Raw genomic sequence first — 22,468 nt, 5'->3', positions numbered from 1 at the left:
GCCTCATCTTAGGCAGTTGTACAAAGCCACCCAGGCCTCTGTGACCGGAGCCTCAGAGAAAACAGATAGCATTCCTGAAAGAAATTGAATAAATGCTACTGCTTCTATTATTCCTAAAAGGTTTTTTTGAGTGTTTCACTATAGGCTGCGGTTTGTGTTGTCATAGGTAATGATCTGGAGAACTAAAGGAGGACAGAAAGTGTTGAAGAAGTAGGAAAGTGGTCCTTTAGACCTGTTCAGCTGAAATATGCAAGTGAATTCATGCACAAAGCTTATTTATCTGGGACTGTATTTTTTTCCTGTGATATTATGTGAGGGGGGGAGGTAAGAGCATTTTGCTTATGTCGGAGTTTTGGGAATTGAAGAAACCGTAGAGCCAAGATACTTCCAGGGTCTAAGACAAAAGGAATGAAGACCCAAATGGGGATTCAGCTCCATTCTTCTTTAGGACAAATTAGATTGAGTCCAAATTTGTGGAGCCAGAGTAATTGAGGCTGATTTTGTGCCCCAGAAAGGGGCTGTCGGGAATGGACAAAAGGAATTACCCTCTCCATGAATGTTAGCAGAGCAGCAGCTCTCCGGCCAGAAGGAACCAAAGTGCAGGGCAAGTGGAGCCCCAAAGTGGAATGTTGGGGCTACCCTGCCCCCATCCCACCACCTCCCATTCCGGCTTCTTAGGACATGCTTCTGAAGCATGGAGTCAGTCAGTCTCAGGAATCTGTTTTTGCTAGTGCAGTTGTCTCGCTCACGTTGCATACTGTATGTGAGGACCATTCAGACCACTTCTCTGCTCAGTTTCAAAGCCCTACTTCTTCAGAAAACCTTCTCTGACTAATCTCTCCTCTCCACACCCTATTACCCTCCCTTTTGCATCTCCTATGCACCCTGTACCCTCTAAGCACTTGGGATTCACCTTACTGTCCCGCTCCCGAAACACCTAGTCAGTCCATTAATCTGTGGTATTGATCGAGGACTTACCATGTGTGGAGCACTGTACGAAGTTAGAGAACATTATAGAACAGAGTTGGCCGACACGTTCCCTGCCCACAAGCAGCTATATCCTTACACTCCCCTGCCTGTAAGGTATCTTAATGTTAGTCTCCCCCTCCTGATTGTAAACCTCTTGAGGGAAGTGATTGTATCTGCTAACTCTGTGGTATTCTCCCAAGCATGAAGTACAGTTCTCCTCACAGAGTAAGCGCTCAATAAATACTGTTAACGGTGATATATGTCGGTCCTGTCAAGCTGCAGTTGCCGTAGCTTGATCCAGTGGGCCCGTGGTTACTAAATGTCCCTGTACTAATATGGCAGAGGAGGAGGCCCCAAGGGAGTGGCCCTCGTTTACAAATCTGTCAGTGTGGGAGATGTGGATAGAAGAGCGAGTCTAAGGTCAAAGCTGAGGTGAACGTGACAAACAATGAAGGCAAATGGGGAGGGGAAGTTGAACGAAGCTTGCCGCATGCCAAGTAAAATCGGAAACATCTATACTAACAAAAGGGGAATTCAATAGCTGGCCAGGCTTTCTAAACAGATTTTGTTGTAGGTCGAAAGAGAAGAGATGCCGTTCCAGCAAAATCATGCAGATTAGATTTAGTAATGTTCTGTGCATTAGCATACCTTTTCAGGCTCAATTGAGCAGGGAATCGGTGCATTTAAGTTTGCAGAGATAAAGCAGAGAGAAATAGATTGAGGATATGCCCCAAATAGGCTCAAGACTTCACTAAACCTCTTTTCCTCCCATTTGTTTGCTCCATCGTTTATCCCATCTCCTCTGTTGGCAAGCTGAGGCTCGAGGGTTCATGAGGCATTTGGGACTTCCTGTTTGCTTGCGGGAATCTCAAAACGCCATGTGAACTGCCTTTCTCAGTGTGTATCATCCTTTCCAGAACTAGCGCCGAGTGGAATTGAGATGTAAAGACCATAGTTAGCAGAGGATATCTTCTCCTTGAAGGTTTGGCCCTAGATTGGCACTTGGCCTAGTGGATAGAGTATAGGCTTGGGAGGCAGAAGAACCTGGGTTCTATTCTTGGCTCAATCACTTATCTGTTGTGTGACCTTGGGCAAGTCGCTTAACTTCTCTGTACCTCAGTTGCCTCATCTGTAAAATGGGGATTAAAACTGTGAGCCACATGTGGGGCACAGACTGTGTTCAACCTGATTTGTTTGTACCTACCCCGGCCCTTAGTACAGTGCCTGGCACATAGTAAGCACTAAACAAATATCATGGAAAAAAAAAATTGTCCTTTTCTACAAGTAGACCACAAGGATGCTACCAATGAAATGAAGGTGTTTTTGGAACACAAATGAATTTCATGCCACAGCGCTCTTCTAATGTCATTCCCCAAAGGACAATCCATTATATTTTTAGTCCTAAAAAATAATGAGATCCCGCGGCTGGCAAAGGACTACTAAAAGATGCCTAATCTGTGTCCCTGTCTTTAGCCTGAGCTCAGCACCTTCCCCTAGACAAGTGAGGCTCTTTCGTATTTGTAAAGATCTTCCTTGTAACCCACTCCACCCCATCTTTGCTGTCATTTTTGTCTTCTGTCTCCCCCTTAGATTGCACTATACTTGGAGTCAAAATACTCACTTCAATTGCTCCCAAGTCTCTTCACCATATTTCTCTATCACAAGGGATTGCAGAGAGGTGTTGATAAATCCATACTAGAAATCAGAGACAAAAGAAGAATGATGCATAATGAAATATGAAAATAGTGATAATGCTGAGGGTATTTGTTAAGGGCTTGCTATGTGTCAGGCACTGTTCTAAGTTCTGGGTAACTAGAAGCTAATTAGGTTGGACACAAAAAGCCCAGTTTTACACAACATAATGCCTTTTTTTTTTTTTCAAGAAAAGTGGAATGATGTGGGACATGGAATGTATCCAACCTGATTATCTTGCATCTACCCCAGCACTTAGTACAGTGTCTGGCACATAGTAAGCACTTAATAAATACCATTTAAAAAAAAAAAAATGAAGCTGGTATTAGGACTCAGCTCTCCTGACTCCCGTGCCTGTGCTCTTTCCACTAGGCAATACTGCTTCCCCTCCCCTTCAGATTTAAATCTCCCTGAAAGTCCTCTCCTGGAATTGTTAAGTTGGTGATGAGAACCCAGGATCTATGTCAGCAGCTGTGTGATCATTCCAAGCTGACTAATAATTATTTTCCCAGATATTTTAGGTTGAATAAAACATTTGGTATTTTCTTTCCATCCTCTGTTAAAGGTCACAAGGTGAAGTTCAAATATTGTCCTCCCTACAGCCCTCAGAGATAGATGTTAGAGTTGTTTTCTTAGTTTGCAGAGAAGGAAACCGAGGCTTCCAGGGTGGTGAGACCTGCACAGGGTCTCCCAAAGAGTCCCTTCCCACGTAACTTTTCTCCCTCACTGTTGGAAGCCTGTGGATTATGTGTGAATTTTCCTGAAAGTGTTTGTGGCTCTGAGTGTAAGAAGCCTTGTAATCCTTTCTCGGGAGAGCCAGTAAGGTGTCCTTGTGACTCTGTGACAGTTGACTGTGGTTGAAATGTGTACAAAGTTAGGCTTCTCGCTGTATAGGTGGCTCTTATACTTGACAAAAGACCTCTCCCCCAACCTGCACCCGATAGATCTCGGATTGCGTCTGCCTGCCGTGAGAGAAAGTTCTTAGGTAGGACGCAGTGTCTGTGGTCTCCGGCTAAGGGGGAAGTCGAGGTAGTAAAGCGGAAGGTTTTACTTACCATGGTGCGGCTATCTCGGGGCTCGGTGCTGTTCGTTATCGGGGCTCTCTGGAGTCAGCTTTGGGTGGATTGAGTCAACTCCCCCACTCCTTTGCAGTTTGTTACACTGCTTTCTAATGCTTCCTCTCCGAATGCTCAAAAGCCTGTCCAGTGGGGACCAGAGGGAGCAGCCCGGAGCTTAGAAACAAATCTGCACGTTCAGCATGACATCTCCATTATGAACTTTCCAGAGCTGGTCACCCAGAGAGGTGATGCAAAACGGAGTGTGTTCAATTGATGTGGAGTGGAATTAATGGCACACACAGACAGAGTAGCTAGTCCGGGAATGAGGACCGTTTCTTGGGAGTGCCCCTCTTGAGAATTATCGATGCCAAAGCCTCAAGATATTTATTTCTTTGAACTAGCCAAGTCTTTAATTAAACACAACTTTAAGTAGTAGCATTTATTGAGCACCCTCTTAGTGTAGGGTGTGGTACTAGGTCCTTGCTTATTGTGGGCAGAAAATGTGTCAACCAACTCTCCCGAGCGCTTAGTACAGTGCTCAAGAAATGTTGATTTTTAATTTTCACATCCTACATTCATTAGAATGATATACCAAAATGAACATATGAAAGTGCTTTGTACTGGTTTTGATAGCCTCAAGTGTAATCATTACCACCTTTTTAGTAAGATCACTCATGGAATTGGTATAAGCACAATATGAAACAGACTTCTAACTGGTCTTGGGGAAATCAGTGTTATCACTAACAGAAGAGTAAAAATACAGGAAAATTAAGAAGAGTTGACCTAAACTGATCCAACTCTATTGTTTTGTACTCTTCCAAGTGCTTAGTACAGTGCTGGGCACGCAGAAAACACTCAGTATAGAAACATACCTAGGTAGGAACCGCAGTGGATAAGGTGGAGTCTCCAGTCGAGAACAATGGACAAGACTTGAGATTTCCAAGGCGAAGACCTTTCGCGGAGGAATTGATGATTGTGCTAGTGGCTGGCACAGTGCCATTCCTTCTCTTCCCTGCCTGTTGTGTTTCTGCTAGGATAGAGGGCATTAAGCCAGCTGGCAGTCTGGAGAGCACATTGCCCAGAATTTTATCATGTAGAACGCAGGTATGACTGAAGTAACCTCCATTGCACTGAGGCCATGCCCTACCTTCGTGACTGGGCAGGCGATTGTTTGGGATCTGTGTGTTGGTGTTTGCATGTATATAGAGAAGGAAAGATAGTCTGAAGAAGAGCAAGCTGAGATATGAATTGGTGAACCCGAGTTTTCCCTTCTTGGGGAAGAAGGAGAGGTAGTTCAGTACAGGTGGGGAGAGGGGCCGGGGGTGATGGTTTCCAAATTCAAAGGGGAAAAGTTCAGGCCAAGGGACGCGTCCTGTAGCAATCCATCTTTAGGAAATACAGAGTTAGAGGAGTCGGGTTTCAGCGGCAGAATGGAGGATTTAGGCCAGAAGTGCACAACCTGTGTGATTCTTTTCTGAAGAAAGATGGGGCAGGAGCTCTGGGCTGGGTTTCCCGGGTGTGGCTTCAAAATGCAGCCCCTACCTCCTCAGTGCTGCTATTCCAGACAGCCCGAGTGCTGTCTCTATTCTGGCCTTTCAGCCTCCTCCCCAGCTCCTCTGCTCCCGGCCTGTCAGCCGAAGCAGGGAGGATTTCAGCGTTTCCCAAAGTAGAAGAAGTGCTGAGGAGAGAGCGGGCGGGCGCTGGTAGATGGGGAGAAATAAGGATGCATACCCTTCCAGATATAAAGGACCCTTCCAGTCCTTTTCCGTCTATCAGCTTGTGGAATCCTAAGTGATTCTCTTTTTCCGTTATAATAACAGTGGCAGTCTTTTTCAAGCATTCAAGTGCTGGGGTAGATATAGAATAATCAAGTCAGACACAGTCACTCTCCCACATGGAGTTCACAGTCTAGAGGAGAGGGAGAATAGGCCTTTCATCCCCATTTTACAGAGGAGGCAACTGAAGCCTAGAGAAATTAAGTAACTTGCCTAAGGTTACACAGCACGCAAGCAGTGGAGTCAGGATTAGAACCCAGGCCCTCTAACTCCCAGGCCTGTGCTCTTTCCTCCACCCAGTTCTCATCTTCGAGTCCCTAAACACTACAGACTGGATGACCCCAAGGGAGTAGAAGGGGAGGGTGGTTGTTCCAGTCTCATTTCAGTGGAACCCAGGATATACTGGCAAAAAGTGAGGGTTTGCTTCTCCTCAAGCATAGGGAACTTTGCTGATTTTAAGTGGTCAGGAGAGAAAAAGAAATTGGAATAGTTGATTTCCATAATTATTCTTCCAAAGCTTTTATAGTCATTCAACTGACACTTCTTTTTTACTGCCAAGTGTTTGCTTTCTTTCTCTCTCACACACACTCTCTTCACAATAAGTGGATGGTAAAAATCCCCATTTTCTCTTCCATGTAGCAGATGGCAAGTCACAGTAATGCTGTAGAACTTAAGCTTTCTTATCTTCTAATAAATTTACGGGATTAAAAACCCGGTTCATTTTAAAATCTAATATTAAGAACCATATGGTCAGTCGTTCATATAGCGTGGAAGTTCTGTGATACATCCTGTCCTACAAAAACATCCAGGGGGAATGTGTAACAACACCTTTGTATTTTTATTGACCAAATTTATTCTGGGGGAATTTAATTTGATTACATTATACAAGGCAAAGGGAGTAAACATTATTCTTCTTCAGTACGCATTCTTTTGCTCTGCCACGTTTCCTTAGCCCACCTATGGCTTTTAGAAAGTGCCCTGCTTTGAGTTTAAATAGACAGAAGTGACTGTACTCTTCCCCCGTGGAGTAAGGGGGACCTGGGGAGCTGATGAGCTGAGGAACTGTTAATGCCTTTCTCCTCTGTGGTTTTATGCTGGCCGGGAGAGGAAGTGGCCCTGTTGCCCCTCGCCTTGTGATTAGTGAGGTTTATGGCTTTCGATAACTCTGTGCGTGTGCGCGGCCTCAAGCCGTAATTATCCAGGCAGCAGAGTGATGTGTGGATTGGGGTGGGGAGAGGCTGGAGTTAGGAAGATCAAACCTGAATGGGAGCTGCCTCAAATGAGTAGCCTCCGTTTTTGACCTAACCGATCAGCAGAAGTGGTACTTCAGGATGGATCGTAAGAATGAAACATAGGACTTTCACCTTCAGTTTTTGCTTCTTGTTCCGTGGGTATCAGTTCAGGAACGAGTTCGGAATTCCTAGGAATCAAGTGCCACCGTGTGGCCAGTGCTCTATCATCACTGCATTTCTCTAACCCTCTGCAAATGCAACAGGAAAATGGTCTCTAAGGGCCGGGAGAAGGGGCACCCACCCCACCCTCTGAAGCCTGCAAACCTCACCGAAGTCGATTTCTGGGGAGACGGTGGTTCCCCAAGCGTGGCTCAGTGGAAAGAGCGCGGGTTTGGGAGTCAGAGGTCATGGGTTCGAATCCCCCCCACACATGTCTGCTGTGTGACCTTGGGCAAGTCACTTCACTTCTCTGTGCCTGAGTTCCCTCATCTGTAAAATGGGGATTAAGACTGTGAGCCCCACATGGGACAACCTCATCTCCTTGTGTTCCCCCCAGCACTTAGAACAATGCTGTGCACATAGTAAGCGCTTAACAAATACCAACATTATTATTATGATTATTATTCCATTGTCTCGCTTACTGGCACAAAGAGGGAGGACCCAGGTTTTGCATAGCTGCTTTAAACCTCAGCCTCCTCACAGTAAAATGAGCTCGGAAGCCTAACCCTGAGCTTCTGGGGTTGCTTTCATAATGGATTCTGAAACATTTTGAAAATCTAAAGAGGATCGGGAGAGGTAGGTGAGTGTAGAACTGCTGGAATCAGCTGCCGAAGTTTCAGACAGCAGTACAGCTGGTCAAGTGTTCGTTAGAAGCCACACAGAAGCGTCGAGTATGGATTCCGTGGATCTTTATGTGCTGTCAACCTACTGACAAATTACTCTTGACATTTAGGCTTAAAGGTATTTGTATTTAAGTAGTTCAGGCAAAAAAAGGAAACTTTGTCAGAACTGCACAGATAACGGAAGCCAGAGTGGGTTTTGGGGGCCTGAGCTGTTCAGATGATTTGCTGGAATAGCCTGATTGTGAAGTTTGGCTCAATCAAACCAACATAGCAAAAGGAACTTATTCTTGCTGCCCCTAGACCAGTGGACTCTCTCAAACATGGAGTTCCAAATGACCCCAGAGTTCTAAATGATTCCAAGAGACAGGAACAAGAATGTAAATATGGTCCTCAGTGACTCAAGTAGAAGCATCTCCAAACGATTAATGTGTTCCTGACCCCTGAAAACTCAGCTCCGAGTGCAGTAAAATGCCTGGTTGCTTGATTTTAGCCTAAGCAGTTTTAAAAAAAAAAAACCTACAGTAAATTGGCACTGAAAGGATTGCGAGACGATTTCAAATGATGAAAAATACTTGCTAGTCATTAATGAGACCATTGGATATATATATATATTTTACAATCTAGGAGTATTGCCATTTATCTCACGAGGGCCTGAAAACATTCATTAAAATTCCCATAAAGGAAAAATTCTTGTAAAACTGTTTCTCAGGTCAAAAAGCATTATCACGTGGGCCTCTTAATAGCCACAAGAAACCTACATTAGCTGTCAGCATGACCTTAACCTGTAATGTGCACTCGAGTGCCAAGTGATGCTGTTTGTTGCCGTGCCTTGCTTGCTTTCCCCCACTGGCTGCTGTCTAGCCACTCAGCCACGTTTGGTTGACAGGACACAAGAAATGGGAGGGAAATTGCTCAATGCACTTTCTAACCCTCTTTGGTTGGTGAGTTCTTATTCAATGGTAAATAATTACAATCAGTTTGGAGTTAATAAGGCAAAACAATCGACTCATAGGTTGAGGATACCTTAAGAAGGAGGAGCCCTGTGGGACTCGGATGACAACAAGATAATAATGATGGTATTTGTTAAGCAGTTACTATGTGCCAAGTGCTGTACTAAGCGCCAGGGTGGATACAAGCAAATTGGGTTGGACACATTCCCCGTCCCATGTGAGGCTCACAGTCTCAATCCCCATTTTAGGTGAGGTAACTGAGGCCCAGAGAAGTAACTTGCCCAAGGTCACACAAAAGACAAGTGGCAGAGGCAGGGTTAGAACCCATGACCTTCTGATTCCCAGGCCCGTGCTCTATGTTGCTGGGGACCAAAGTCATTTTTCAGAAGTCAGCATTTGGAAATCAAAGGGGGAGGTGCCAACAGGGCTGCCTTCAACCTCCAGAGCCACCTTAGAGTTTATTATGGTGCTGAATACCCTGAGGGTTGTAACTAGTGTCCCAAACTGGTCAGCATGGGCATCTCCTCGGTCCCTTTCTTCAGAGTCCCAGGCTGTGTTCTCTTCCCGAAGAGCAATTCTCTGTAACCCTCCTCAAGGGCTCTGATGTGGGAATGGGTGCAGTATTATCAAGTATCTTTCCATTATTGGGTGCTTACTGTGTGCAGAGCACTGTACTAAGCACTTGGGAGAGAACAATGCCTTAGAGCAGGTAGACTCGTTCCTTGCCAACAAGGACCCTACTGGAATCTGCCTCCTAAACAAAGGCCTGACAGAATCCTGTTGGTTATTCCCTGAACTGGAAGCTAAAAAGACTGAGGGTGAATTCAAATGCCTTGAATCTTTTGGTATCCTAAGAAACAAATCTTCAAAGTCTCTTTTAGCCTTGTACCCAATTTGCCTCCATGAAGTTTGAATGTATACTTTCTGAATGTGTAGTTTGAAGTTCGTAAATCTCTATATGCACAACTTTTACAACCTCTCCTATTTCCATTTGAGTCCATAAACCACCTCTTTATGGGGAAATCATTCACAAGCCTAATTTCTAACAGTTGAATGCCCTAAAATGCAGGGCATGAATGACATGCTAGAAACTCGCATGGGCTATGCATTATGGAAGTAATTAGCGGGATTTAGGTGTATTTAGATGAATAGATCATTTTAGGAATATTTTGATTCATTTCTCATTACTTAAGAGTACAGCCACAGATGCCTGTCTGATTATTTTACATTCAGAACTAATAATATAGTAAGCTCCTTATGGGCAGAGATCATGTCTAACAACTCTGATATATTGACCCTCCCAAGCACTTAGTACAGTACTCTGCACACAATAAGCGCTCAATAAATACAGTTGATGGACGGATACGATCTCAGTAATCACTCTTCAGCCTCCATAGCATTTTTCCAAATCAGGCTGGCCAGAGAGAAGAAATAGGAGAAATGAAACCTCCCTTGCATTGAGCAGAAAGGAATGAGGCTTGTAGACATTTGTGGAAGGTCTCCAGTGGGTCTCCTCACAAGTTGAGTTCCACCCACAGGAATCCTTTGGTCCCTTTACCTTGTCAACCAGGAAATTTCATACTGGCTACCACTGTAGCCCACCACCCTAGCCCAACACAGTAGCCTGCAGAACACAAACAATTTGAATCCTGTCTCCAAGCCTTTTTCATTGAGTTTCTTGAACATCCATTAAGGTCTTAATGGGTCTCTTTGGCAACTGGATACAAAGGGTTAGCTGAAGGCCAGCCATCCTGAGAAACTCCACTTCAAGCAGATTTTTATGTGGTTTTAAAGAAACATTTCAGTTAGCTGCGGTCCAGGCAGAACACCTGATTAAATCACCTACAGATCTTCCAAAGGTACGGCCCATGGAGGAAGCAGAAAAGAGACTCAGCTCACAGTCTGCTCCCAAAGACTCTCCAGAGGTAGACAGTCAGGAGCGGATTCCCAGATGGCCTCTCCCTCATCTCTGCCTTCTATCGCAGCCTCCACAAGCCCTGGCACGAGGGGCTCGGTGGTGTCCCACTCCGTAGTATCTTCGTACTTGAAGCTGAAGAGAATCCATTTAGAAGCCCCCAGGCTGGAATGAGAGATGTGGAGAGTGATTAGACCTCTCTTAAGGCTGTTTTCTGATACCGTCATCAGCAGGATCTCTTTGGTATCATTGTTTCTGACCAACATAATGGAAATATCGCTTGCCTGGCACACGACTTCACCATGACAGAGTGGTGGCATTAGAAACTCCCTCAGAAAACCCCGAGTCTCACTCTCAACCCAGTGTGTCTACAGAATCTCCTCAGGGTGAGCTGTCCTGAGGGACAGAGTGTGTGGCAGCCGCCAGTTGCTGTTTTGTGTCAAGGGCTTAGCTGTGATTCTAATAGTTGTCATGGTATTTATTATTACCTCACATTCTCAATCCCCATCTTACAGATGAGGTAACTGAGGCCCAGAGAAATCAAGTGACTTGCCCAAGGTCACACAGCGGACGAGTGACGGAGCCAGGATCAGAACCCTTCTAACTCCCAGGCCTGGGTCCCACAAATCCATAGATGAGGTGTAGACATGGTCGCCAGTCCTGAGAGCTCTCAATCTGAGAAGGCCTCAAGGTCTTACCAAGAACTTACTCTTTTTTGCAGGCCTTGGGCTTAAATTTTAACGTACTGAATGCCCCTTCCACGGCTTTCGGCAAGTAAATCGGGTGCCTCTCGAGCCTCCTTTGGGTGCTGAAGTTTCTCCTCTCCGTGTTCCTCCGGGGCTGGCTCTCAACCACCCTCACGGTGAGTGAGGAGATGTGTTCTGAGTACCTGCGAGGGGCACGCAGGATCCAGTTGGAGTGCAAGTTGTGCTCAGTGGAGCTGGTGGCCACTGTAGGAGGGAGAGCAGAGAGTGAGAAGGTGGGTGCCAGTATCATCATCATCAATCATATTTATTGAGCGCTTACTATGTGCAGAGCAGTGTACTAAGCGCTTGGGAAGTACAAATTGGCAACATATAGAGACAGTCCCTACCCAACAGTGGGCTCACAGTCTAAAATGACTGACCCAAGGGTCAGTCTGATCATCAGGCAATTATTGGATGTCAAAGAAACATAGGAGAAGCAGCTTGGCTCAGTGGAAAGAGCACAGGCTTTGGAGTCAGAGGTCATGGGTTCAAATCCCAGCTTCACCACTTGTCAGCTGTGTGACTTTGGGCAAGTCACTTAACTTTTCTGGGCCTCAGTTACCTCATCTGTAAAATGGGGATTAAGACTGTGAGCCCCCCATGAGACAACCTGGTCACCTTGTAACCTCCCCAGCGCTTAGAAAAGTGCTTTGCACACAGTAAGCGCTTAATAAATGCCATTAAAAAAAAAGAGAGAGATTCCCAGGAGGTGGGACTGCAAAGCAGGAACCCGGACCCAGGAAGATTGATAACCAGAGAGAACGCAAAGCTATTCTTGAACTTTAAAAGGTACACTCTGTACCTGTTTCCCGTGTTTTGTCTCTGTCGTTTTCCAAGAGCTTACCTTCTTGAAACTTCAGCTTCTTCACCTATAAAATGGGGATTAAATGCCTATTCTCCCTCCCCACTTAAGACTGTGAGTCTCTCGTGGGACAGGGACTGATCTCATGAAGTATATCTACCATAGCACTTAGCGCAGTACTTGGCATCTAGGAAGCACTTAACAAATGCTAGCCATCATCATCATCATTACAGGGAATCGCACCTAGTAGACGCTCAGTAAATACCATTGCTATTACTAATGGGAAAAGAAAGGCTGAGTAAAGGAGACCAAGAGGAAATATGTTTGGGAAGGTTTCCCAGAGTTCTGGAAGGAAAACAAATCTTTTCAGTGCAACTATGGGACTCTGGGACTCTCTGTTTGCTATTTAATGTGGCATTTGTTAAGCGCTTACTATGTGCCAGGAACTGTGCTGAGCACTGGAGTAGATACAAGATAATCAGTTTGGACACAGTCCCTGTCCCACATGGGGCGATCAGCCTAAGGGGTGATCAGTCTAAAGAGTGAGGGTAAACAGATATTTAATCTCATTTTACAGATGAGGAAACTGAGACACAGAGAAGGTAAGTGATCTACCCAAGGTCACACAGCAGGCACATGTCAGAGCTGGAACTGGAACCCAGGTCCCCTGACTTCCAGGGCTGGGCTCTTCCCGCTAGACCACACTGCTTCTATTTAATTGCTTGGTGCCACTAAAGAAAACACTGTTTCATAAGTAGAATTTCTAGAAATCCAAATTTTAAACTGAGTGACCAGCAGTAGAGTTTATACGTGGGTTAAGCATTAGGATGAATAGCAATAATCTTTGTTGAGTACCAAGAATGCAGAAGGCTCTATTCGAACCATTCAGCCATCAGTTATTTTATTATGACTGAGCTACAGTTCATCTTATGGTACCAATTTGAATTTCCAAAGCTTCTTAATTAGCAGTCAGTTATTTCTGTCCCACTCTGTCTCTTCCCAAAAGAGTAATGGATTATTAAACTCATGGATGCACTGGACAGAAAAGGGAAAATCCAGTGCTGAAGTTGTTTCAGGTCGACTGGGTGGGATATTCATGGGGACAGTTGTGGGGATGGTGGTTACCCCATCATCATCATCATCAATCGTATTTATTGAGCGCTTACTGTGTGCAGAGCACTGTACTAAGCGCTTGGGAAGTACAAATTGGCAACATATAGAGACAGTCCCTGCCCACCAGTGGACTCACAGTCTAAAAGGGGGAGACAGAGAACAAAACCAAACATACTAACAAAATAAAATAAATAGAATAGATATGTACAAGTAAAATAAATAAATAAATAAATTATAAATATTCTACCCAGAGTTCAGTGCCTCTTCTGGGGTGCCCTCACTGGCTCCCTTGGAACTCTGTTTTCGGTGGGATTTGTGTACTTACCATCGAAGTCCACATCGGCATTTGGTGGGTCTCTGCCAGAAGCCTTGGGGTGCCTGTCTCCCTCCAACTCAGCGATAATGGAATCAAAGTAAGCAATGGCTTCCATTACATCAGCATTGAGCGGTGAGACTTTCTTGGTTGATTTCTGTCGCACCCACACATCCGAAAAGAGAGGACACCAAGTTTGGGAAAGAAACAACTGAGACACTGGGTTGCAACTGCCCCCCCGCCCCCCAATCTATTAGTTTTGGATAAAATCCACCTTGATTCATTTATTTTCCTGGGAGAAAGACACATTTTTCAGGGTCATAATTTTAGCAATATTTATTATTACTACTATTGTAATAATAATAATAATAATAACGGTTGTCTTTAAGTGCTTACTATGTGCAACAGAGCCAAAGTGCAGCCTGAAATTTAGAACACGAGGTTGATCCCATTTCCAGCGCTGATTTGTTGACAGAACTCAAACAATTCCGTTCATATTTCTGGACTTTGTATTCCACTTTAAGAAAATTGCACAGTTATGTAACATATAAGCCAGGCAATGTGTTTTGTTTTTATTTGTGAAGCATTTCCTTAGATTAAATTGATTAAAAGGGCTGGCTGACATTTTATTGTCATCTATAGGGGATAGTGTAACACATCATCTCTTACCAAGTTAGCATTTAAATGGCCTTTCAAGTCACTTCATCGTTTTGTTAAAAAGATTACTGCTTCACTATTATTGGATTCATTTCAGACTCTAATCTAGAACCAGAGGGGTAGAGAGAGGTTATCTAACCCATCAAGTAGTGCGGCAGAGTTGAAAAAACACAGTCCTGGGAGTCAGAGGACTTGGGTTCAAATCCCAGCTATGCCACTTGCCTGCTGTGTAACCTTGAGTGAGTCACTTCACTTCTTTGTGCCTCAGTTGCCTCATCTGTAAATGGAGAGTCAATGTCTGTTCTCACTTAGACTGTGAACTCCATGTCGGGCAGGGACTGTGTATAACCTGATTAACTTGTAAGTGCTTAACAAATACCACAGCTTGGTCCCCTTCCACCACTAACTAACAGTCACTGTCAGGAAATTCCTCTTTAAATCTGACCTTTATCTCACCCATGCTTCAGCTACACTTGCTCCATCATTAGTGGTTGACAACAGCTGGACATCACCTTCAATGCCAAAACCCTCCAAATATCCTATTTTTTATGGTATTTGTGAAGTGTTTACTGTGTGCCATGCATCATACTATGCACTGGATACAGTCTAATCAGGTTGGACACAGTCCCTGTCCCAATGGGGCTCACAGTCTTAATCCCCATTTTAGAGATTAGGTAACTGAAGCCCAGAGAAGTGAAGTGACTAGCCCAGGGTCACACAGCAGACAAGTAGGGGAGCCGGGATTTAGAACCCAGATCCTTTTGACTCCGAGGCCTGTGCTCTATCCACTAGGCAACACTGTTTTTCTATTTGAAGATCCTAATTAAATCACATCCCTAAACCTCTTATTCTCCAGGCTAAACCACTCCAGGTCGTCCTTCTACCTTTCATTCCAACTTTTGTTTTTCCAAACTTTGTGACTTTCCACTGAGCCCTTCTTAAACCCTTCTCATTCCTCTCTGGCTGTACAGTCTCAATGGGTTTTCCCTTCCCAACATCGGATGACCCTCGGCCCAGTAGCAAAGGCATCAGAACCAAGAACCTGCACAGGGGAATTGATTACAAGACTGGTTGCTTGAGGAGCATCAACTGCAGTGTCTCTTTTCTGCCTGTCAGGTGTTCAGCCAGTGGTTTTTTACTAAGCGCTTAACTGTCTGCAGAGCACTCCATCAAGTGCTTGGGAGAGTCCAGCCGAGTTGGTAGTCACATTCCCTGCCCACAAAGAGTTTGCAGTCTAGAGGACTGGCTCCCAAGAGGGCACAAGGTGCCAGTAGTGAATCAGCCGGCAGGGATGCAGCAGGCTGCCAAGCACCCCTGCAGATTTTATGTAGAAAACCGACTTAGTGCCCAAATGACCGTAGCAGAGTTAACAAAGCTTTGCTGGGATCCAGGTCGAGGGTTTGCCCCCATCATTTTCCCCTTGGCCTTTCAAGCCAGTTGCTCTAGCCTAGAGAGTAGATTGAATTCTGACAGCACCCTTGCAGTCTTGCTGGTTGTTACCTAGTGGCCTTCTCTTTTCCAGGAGCTTGTTCAGTGGCTTTGGAGTGACTTTTTTCCCCCATGTTTTTTGTGGAAACAGAAATTCAATTTAAGGTCTGTGACGTTCAGGAAGCACCCTTTTTCCTGTTTTGGACACAGGCGTGATATTGACTCTCAGTCAAATGGTGGAACTCCCTGGTTCATCAGGAGTTCTCAGAAGACTGGACGGTGGCCTCTTGCCCCCACTTGGACAACAGGCCCTGAAAGTCCCTCTGGACTTTGGGTGGTTGCAACTCCTGTGCCACAATAATCAGAAGTGTGGAATTTGTTAACATTTACTATACCAAGCATTCTACTTAGTGCTACGGTATTGCCTTGTCTTATGCTGTCAAGTCGTCTCTGACCCATAGTGGCTCCATGGATTCTTCTCTCCTAGAATGCCCCACTCCATCTGCAGTCATTCTGGTAATGTTTCCATAGAGTTTTCTTGTTAAAAATACAGAAGTGGTTTCCACTGTCGTCTTCTGCACAGTAAACTTGAGTCTCCACCCTCGACTCTCTTCCATGTTGCTGCTGCCCAGCACAGGTGAGTTTTGTAGCAGTTTGCCTTACCACTCACTAGCCACTACCCAAGCTAGGTACGGTAATGCCTCCGCTTGACTCCCATTGCTGAGACTGGGAGAGTACTGGAAAGTCTCCAGGTGTGATTCTGAGAGGAGAGTGCGACAGTAGACGTAAGAAAATCGGGTCAGACAAAAGTGTCCGTCCCACATGGGCTCACAGTCTAATGGGGAGGGATAACAGGAATTTAGCTCCTATTTTACAGATGAGGAAACAGACCCAAAAGTTAAGTGACTGCCCAAGATCTCAAAGCAGATAACTAGTGGGGCTGGGATTAGAATGCAGGATTTCTTACTCCCAGGCCCGTGCTCATCATGCCGTCATGCTTCTTCCTCCCAAGACCAACAGGCAGAGGGGAGAGGTCTGTGATGCTGCTTGAATTCCCGGATTGAGCTAGACCTGTGTAGCTCTTGGCTGGAGCCAAAATTCTGCTCCTGGCTGTGGCAGTGCCGAAGAGTCTATCAGAAATGGATTCTAACTGGGAGCAAGGGCCTCTTGCAGAGAATAGCCATAACTGTGCTCACCCTGAGCTTCATTCTCTTTGTCTCCTCCCAACCCCTGGCCAGGTCTCCAATCAGGCTTGCCCGGTTCCAGAATCAGATCAAGTCAGGGTCCTCTTTGGCCAGGCACAGATGGGCTCTGACATATGTGACCCAGCAGTGAGCCACAAAAGGAGACTTCGTAATTTCCAATAGCTCATCCACCCCTCCCCTGCAGTCTTCTTCCTCCTCTCATTTTTTTGTGGTATTTGTTAAGCACTTACTATGTGCTAGGCACTATACTAAGCACTGGGGTGGATACAAGTCAGTCGGGTCCATATCCCACCTGAGGATCACACTCTTAATCCCCATTTTACAGAAAAATTAACTGAGGCACAGAGAAATGAAATGTCACGCCCAGTATCACACAGCAGGCAAGTGGTGGAACCGAAATTAGAACCCAAGCCCGAGCTTTATCCACTAGGCCACTTTCCCATGCCTCTCTTCCTCCACCTCCCTCATATATCTCTTTGTCCCGAGCTAAATTCTTCTTGGTGCCTGTGCCCAGGAATTGCAAATCACCGCCCTTCAACGACATATTTACTTATTCGTTGGAGTGTCTCCCTTCACCCTATCCCGCTTTTTTCCGTTCTGCATCTCTACCACCGTTCCTCTGAGTCGCGTCCCCCGGCCACCTCTTCCGGACTGCCCCGAGCCGAGCCCAGCTCCCGGTATCGTGCAGAGCAAAGGAACACGGTATCGTGCAGAGCAAAGGAACACGGTTCCATGATGTCATGCTGCTGTGTGTGCAGATCTAAATAGAATTAGTTCTTTCAGCCGCCGTATCGCATTGCAGAGTCCTTTCCAATTGGCTGTTCACGCGGTGTCTTTCAGCAGTGCTGCTTTCCAGCTCTCCATCTCCAGAAGGTCTGTGTTTCAGATTACGATGTCCCAGATGGAGACGTTCACATTTTTCCAAATCGAACCTCACATTAGTCTTTGCCCAGATTTCTGACCTCAAGAGGCCTATTTGTATCCTTTCCCTCTCCTGGCCGTCCGGACCCGTTTGGGTTCACCTGCAGCCGTGGCGTAAGCTGTTCCTTCTCCTGAGCCTTGATAAGAGCCTCTCTGGACACCGCCTCCCCCCTACCCCCCTTCATAGGCACGGTGCCATCCCCCCACAACCCAAGTCAACTCACTTATCCAACAGTGAGGACGTCATCTTGTCTCCGCGCCTTCCGTCCATCACTCTGGAGTTTATCCAGAGCATTTGTCTATTTCCCAGCGGGGTGTTTTATTTCCAGATCCAGTGCCCTCAAGATGCACTCAGTAAATACAATTGATTGACTGATTCAGCCTTGAGGTGAGATTCCAATTTCTAGGCTCCCACCGCCCTGCTTCCCTCCCTTTCCAAATCTGAGAGGCTACAGAAGTCTCCATATTCAAAGCTCTCCCAAAATCCCATCCCCTCCAAGAAGCCTTCTCCGATTAATTCCCAGCACTGTAAGCCTATAGCGTCATAACCCATCAGCCGTCTCTAGCACTTATGTTACTGGTACTCTTCCTCAGCATTTCTGCATTTGTATGTTCAATTGTTTGTTTTAATTACTCTGTAAATATTTTATGTCTGACTCCCCATTAGAGCGTGAGCTCCACACGAGCAAAGAATGAGCCACTTGGTGGTTTTGTACTTCCCAAGACAGGGCATTCATTAAATGCAACTACTAGTAATAATAATAATAATAATGGCATTTATTAAGTGCTTACTATGTGCAAAGCACTGTTCTAAGCGCTGGGGCGGTTACAAGGTGATCAGGTTGTCCCACGGGGGGCTCACAGTCTTCATCCCCATTTTACAGATGAGGTAAGTGAGGCTCAGAGAAGTTAAGTGACTTGCCCAAAGTCACACAGCTGACAAGTGGTGGAGCCGGGATTTGAACCCGTGACCTCTGACTCCAAAGCCCGTGCTCTTTCTACTAGTACTACTACTACTACTACCTCTACCAGTATAAAGAAAATACTGCCACAGTTCCCTAGGTCTCCAGCAAATCAAAGGAGCAGGAGTTGCCAGTTGACAGAGTGCTGGAACCAGGGGGAATCAGGTGATGCCAGAATCTGGAGTGTCCCTTGTCAGCACCACTGCTGCCTTTTCCTTCCCCTCCTCATATACTTTCTCATTCTCTACCTCCACCGGTATCTCCTCCTCCTCCTCCTTCTCCCTCCTCCTCCTCTTCCTTCCTTACTGCTGTTAGCACTGCCTTTTGCTACAGTCAGTCCCTTCCATCTCAATCAATGAATTTTACGTATTGAGCTCTTCCCAGGTGCAGAGCACCGCTGCTCCTTGCAAACCATCATCATCTAGCCACAGCTGCCGTCTTGCCACAGCTACTCCCAGCCCCTGCCGCCTCCTCCCTCCCCACCGCGGATCGCAGAGGGTCTCAGACAATGGCAACGGTAATAATAACTATGGTATTTATTAAGTGCTTACTACATGCCAAGTTTTGGGGTAGATACAAGATAATCAAATCCGACATATCCTGTCCCACGTGGATCACAGTCTAAGCAGAAGGGAGAATTGGTATTTAGTTCCCATTTTGCAGATGAGGAAACTAAAGCATGTTGAAGTGACTCGCCCACTGTCACCCAGCAGTCAAGTGGCAGAGCCCGGACTGGAACCCGGACCAGTTGACCCCCCAGCCTGGGCCCGTTCTCCTAGACGACACTGTTCCTCCACGTTTGGGTCCCTGTTGGAGCAGGGAGAATACCCCAGGAGCCGGGAGAACCACGCTGTTCCTCCACGTTTGGGTCCCTGATGGAGCAGGGAGAATACCCCAGGAGCCGGGAGAGCCTCCCTTTGGCACAAGCCTTGCCCACGGGAGCTGGAATTGTTTCTGCCGCCCAGTGGAGGCTCTAGCCTGGACTGGCAGAAGCCGGGAAGCAACCTAGGCCAGACTAACCATGTTTCTAAGCAGAAACTAATTAGCAGAAACCAATTTTTCTGCATCCCACAGCTCTGAGAATACGCAGGTGCATCGCTGCCACCTAGTGACATGCCACAAACACAAGCAGGAACGGGAGGCAATCAATCAATCAATCGCATTTATTGAGCACTTACTATGTGCAGAGCACTGTACTAAGCGCTTGGGAAGTACAAGTTGGCAACATATAGAGACAGTCCCTACCCAACAGTGGGCTCACAGTCTAAAAAGAGGAGTCTTTTTAGAGGAGGAGTCCCCCTCCTTCTGGCCTAAGGGAACTTTGTGAAGGCACCTCGCCACTTTTTTAGTGTTTTATTCCGTGGTGGCTTTATAAAGCCACCCCCTCCTAACCATGTGCCCCGATTCTGCTGGGAAGATTAAGAGAGCATAGTTTGAGTGGGTGCTTTGAAAGGCTCCTGTCCCTGATTGTTTTCTGGCTGCTTGCCTGTCATGTCCCTCGTGTTGTTTTCCAGTTGCTTTTCCTTGCTTGTTTGCCCTTGCTGTGTATCTGATGCCAGCCTCCCCCACTTTTATTCTTAGATTGTGAGCCCCTTGAAGGTTGGGTACCTTATCTTTCTTTAAAACACGTCCTTTTTCCCAGGGCTTAGTACAGGGCTATTTCTCTTGTACATATCTATCCTATTTTATTTTGTTAGTATGTTTGGTTCTGTTCTCTGTCTCCCCCTTTTAGACTGTGAGCCCACTGGTGGGTAGGGACTGTCTCTATATGTTACCAACTTGTACTTCCCAAGCGCTTAATACAGTGCTCTGCACACAGTAAGCACTCAATAAATACGATCGATTGATTGAACGTAGTAAGCTCCTAATTGTCATTTTGGTATTTGTTAAGCGATTGTTATCAGCCAGGCACTTTGCTAAGTGCTGAAGTAGATGCAGTACAATTAGATCAGACTGTACCCTATTCCACATGGGACTCGAAGTCTAAGGTGGAGGAAGAACAGGTATTTATTTTCATTATAATAATAATAATAATAATGCCATTCATTCACTACTGTACAACTATTTGTAGGGAAGCAGTGTGGCCTTAGAAAACATACAGGCCTGGGAGTCAGAGGACCTGGGTTTTAATCCTACTCTGCCACATACCTGCTCAGTGACTTCAGACAAGTTACAGAACTAACCTGTGCCTCAGTTCCCTCATCTGTAAACTTGGGGATTCAGTACCTGTTCTCCTTCCTGTTTAGATTGTGAACCTTATGCGAGACAGGGTCTGTGCCAAATCTGATTTTCTTGACTCTATCCCAGTGCTTAATACAGAGTTTGACTTATAGTAAGGGCTTAACAAATACCGCTATTATTTTAATTATTAAAAGTTATTTTTAGACACTCATGGTCATAAAGTTTGTGAATTATTAGCTCCTGCAGGGGTTCTTGTTGCTGTTTCCAGTCAATACCAGGTGATCAGTTGCCAAGGAAAAGCAGAATCCGATGGAGCGGGAGGTGATATCTCTGGGAGCTTCTGGTAAGAATGGGAGTAGTTTCAGCAGAACTCCCCACCCCACCCCTAGCTACCATGCAGATCACCAGCCTCCAGACTTTGTTCCTTGTGAGGCCCATTCCCAACGAGTCAATCAAAACTATGGATTGAGCATCTACTGTGTAGACCCAACCCCTGTCTTGAGGAGCTTATAACCTAGCAGGGGAGACAGCTCCTGAAATTATTTACAGCTAAGTGGAAGATGGAGATGTGTATGTGTACGAATTAGCGCTAAAATAGTAGGCTGTGGAAGTATCATGTGCCTATAGCCATATGGAGAGCTGAGGGCAGGGTGGGTTGGGGGAAGAGGGTGAAATAATCTCCTACAGGAGGTTGGATTGGAACCACCGTGCAGCCATTCCCCGATCCCTCTCCCTTCCCCAGAGGATCAGACTCTAGCCGGCGTGTAACATTTCTCCTGGACGGTAATAGATAGAAATTTCTTCGTGCGGCATAGATGGAGTTGGGTGGGTGAACACTCCCCATTTGCACTTACCTTACCCTCCTTAGGGGGAGGTTGGGCCAGGATCTTCATCCCTCCCTTAGCAGACTTGGAGGAAGCCGAAGAGATCTCAGGCGAAGGGTGGGACTTCAGGTCCTTGAGGCTGTTGAGGTATTTTTTGCGCAAGGCCAGCAGGTCCTGCAGGTACTGCAGGCAGTCTTGAGTGCGGGTGTACATCCAGGCCCGGTCCTCCTCCTTCTGGCGGTAGTAGGGGCTGCTGTCGAGGCCGGGAGTGCTCTTGTACTTTTTCAGGGATTCGCTGAATTTCTCCCCACCACCCCCGACCACGTACATGGAGCTGCTGCGAATCAGCCGCACGGCTGAGCTCGTCCTGTCGTAGCAGGGGCCGTTGTTGACCAGAGTCTGTCTCTGGGCGTTGGGGTGAAAGATGGAGTGGATCTTCTTAAACATGGCTGCCCCTCCTGCAGTCACTTGAAGGGAGATTCAGGAGTCTGTAGCCATCCCTCTCGGCTTCCTCTCCCGTGCGTCAGGGACTGGGGGAGTTCCTTCCAGCCCAGAAATCTGAGATGGGAATTTGGTGAGGCAATGTTGGTGGGTGATTTTTTTTTTCTCTTTTCCCTTCCCCACCCCCTCCACCTTGTAAATCCCGGAGATAATTCACCAGTAAGACCTGAGCATCGATACACTTATTGTGTATTTAAATATAATGACATCACGCTTCAAAGATGCAAAAGCAGAGGCCCATGAGCACTGACGCTTTTGCAGTTTTCTTGGATTTAAAGAACGGTCGGTGCAAATACCTTCCAGTGAACTTCCATCGAAGGGCTGCCAGTCAGAGAATTAATTCCAGACGATGCATTTCTTCTCCATTGTTCTCTCCGATTTC

At 46.1% G+C, this 22,468-nt stretch overlaps 2 protein-coding genes across 5 annotated transcripts in view; one reads left to right on the top strand and one right to left on the bottom strand.

Annotated features, from left to right (window-relative positions):
- The window catches only part of FAM124A (family with sequence similarity 124 member A), a 72,621-nt gene that overhangs the window by 21,941 nt on the left and 28,212 nt on the right, over window positions 1-22,468 (top strand). The window contains exons 1-2 of one of the 4 annotated variants that reach the window (XM_038761836.1): window positions 19,020-19,097; window positions 20,999-21,104. The exons of the other annotated variants lie outside the window; for them this stretch is intronic. The gene's annotated coding sequence lies outside the window, so the exon portion shown is untranslated. Of the gene's footprint in view, window positions 1-19,019; window positions 19,098-20,998; window positions 21,105-22,468 lie in introns of those variants that run through there. 4 annotated transcript variants of the gene reach the window in all.
- On the bottom strand, window positions 139-22,032 carry C20H13orf42 (chromosome 20 C13orf42 homolog). The gene is made up of 9 exons (XM_038761640.1): window positions 21,616-22,032; window positions 13,420-13,564; window positions 11,143-11,383; window positions 10,418-10,598; window positions 6,195-6,287; window positions 3,593-3,673; window positions 3,389-3,499; window positions 2,591-2,664; window positions 139-232 (listed from the first exon to the last, which is right to left on the bottom strand). The coding sequence occupies exons 1-9, from the start codon at window positions 22,030-22,032 to the stop codon at window positions 139-141; spliced, it is 1,437 nt and encodes a 478-aa protein (XP_038617568.1).

This window comes from Tachyglossus aculeatus, chromosome 20 (genome assembly GCF_015852505.1).
Source record: "Tachyglossus aculeatus isolate mTacAcu1 chromosome 20, mTacAcu1.pri, whole genome shotgun sequence".
In the NCBI taxonomy this organism is placed as follows: Eukaryota; Metazoa; Chordata; class Mammalia; order Monotremata; family Tachyglossidae; genus Tachyglossus; species Tachyglossus aculeatus.
This window is presented reverse-complemented; position numbering and strand designations above follow the sequence as displayed.

Coding starts and splice junctions, on each gene's coding strand:
- C20H13orf42 (XM_038761640.1), bottom strand. CDS start 22,032: ATGTTTAAGAAGATCCACTCCATCTTTCACCCCAACGCCCAGAGACAG. Junction 10,599..11,142: donor CCCAAGGCCTGCAAAAAAGA/GTAAGTTCTTGG, acceptor CTCTCATTCCAG/CCTGGGGGCTTCTAAATGGA. Junction 233..2,590: donor GAGACTTGGGAGCAATTGAA/GTGAGTATTTTG, acceptor TCAGCTGAACAG/GTCTAAAGGACCACTTTCCT.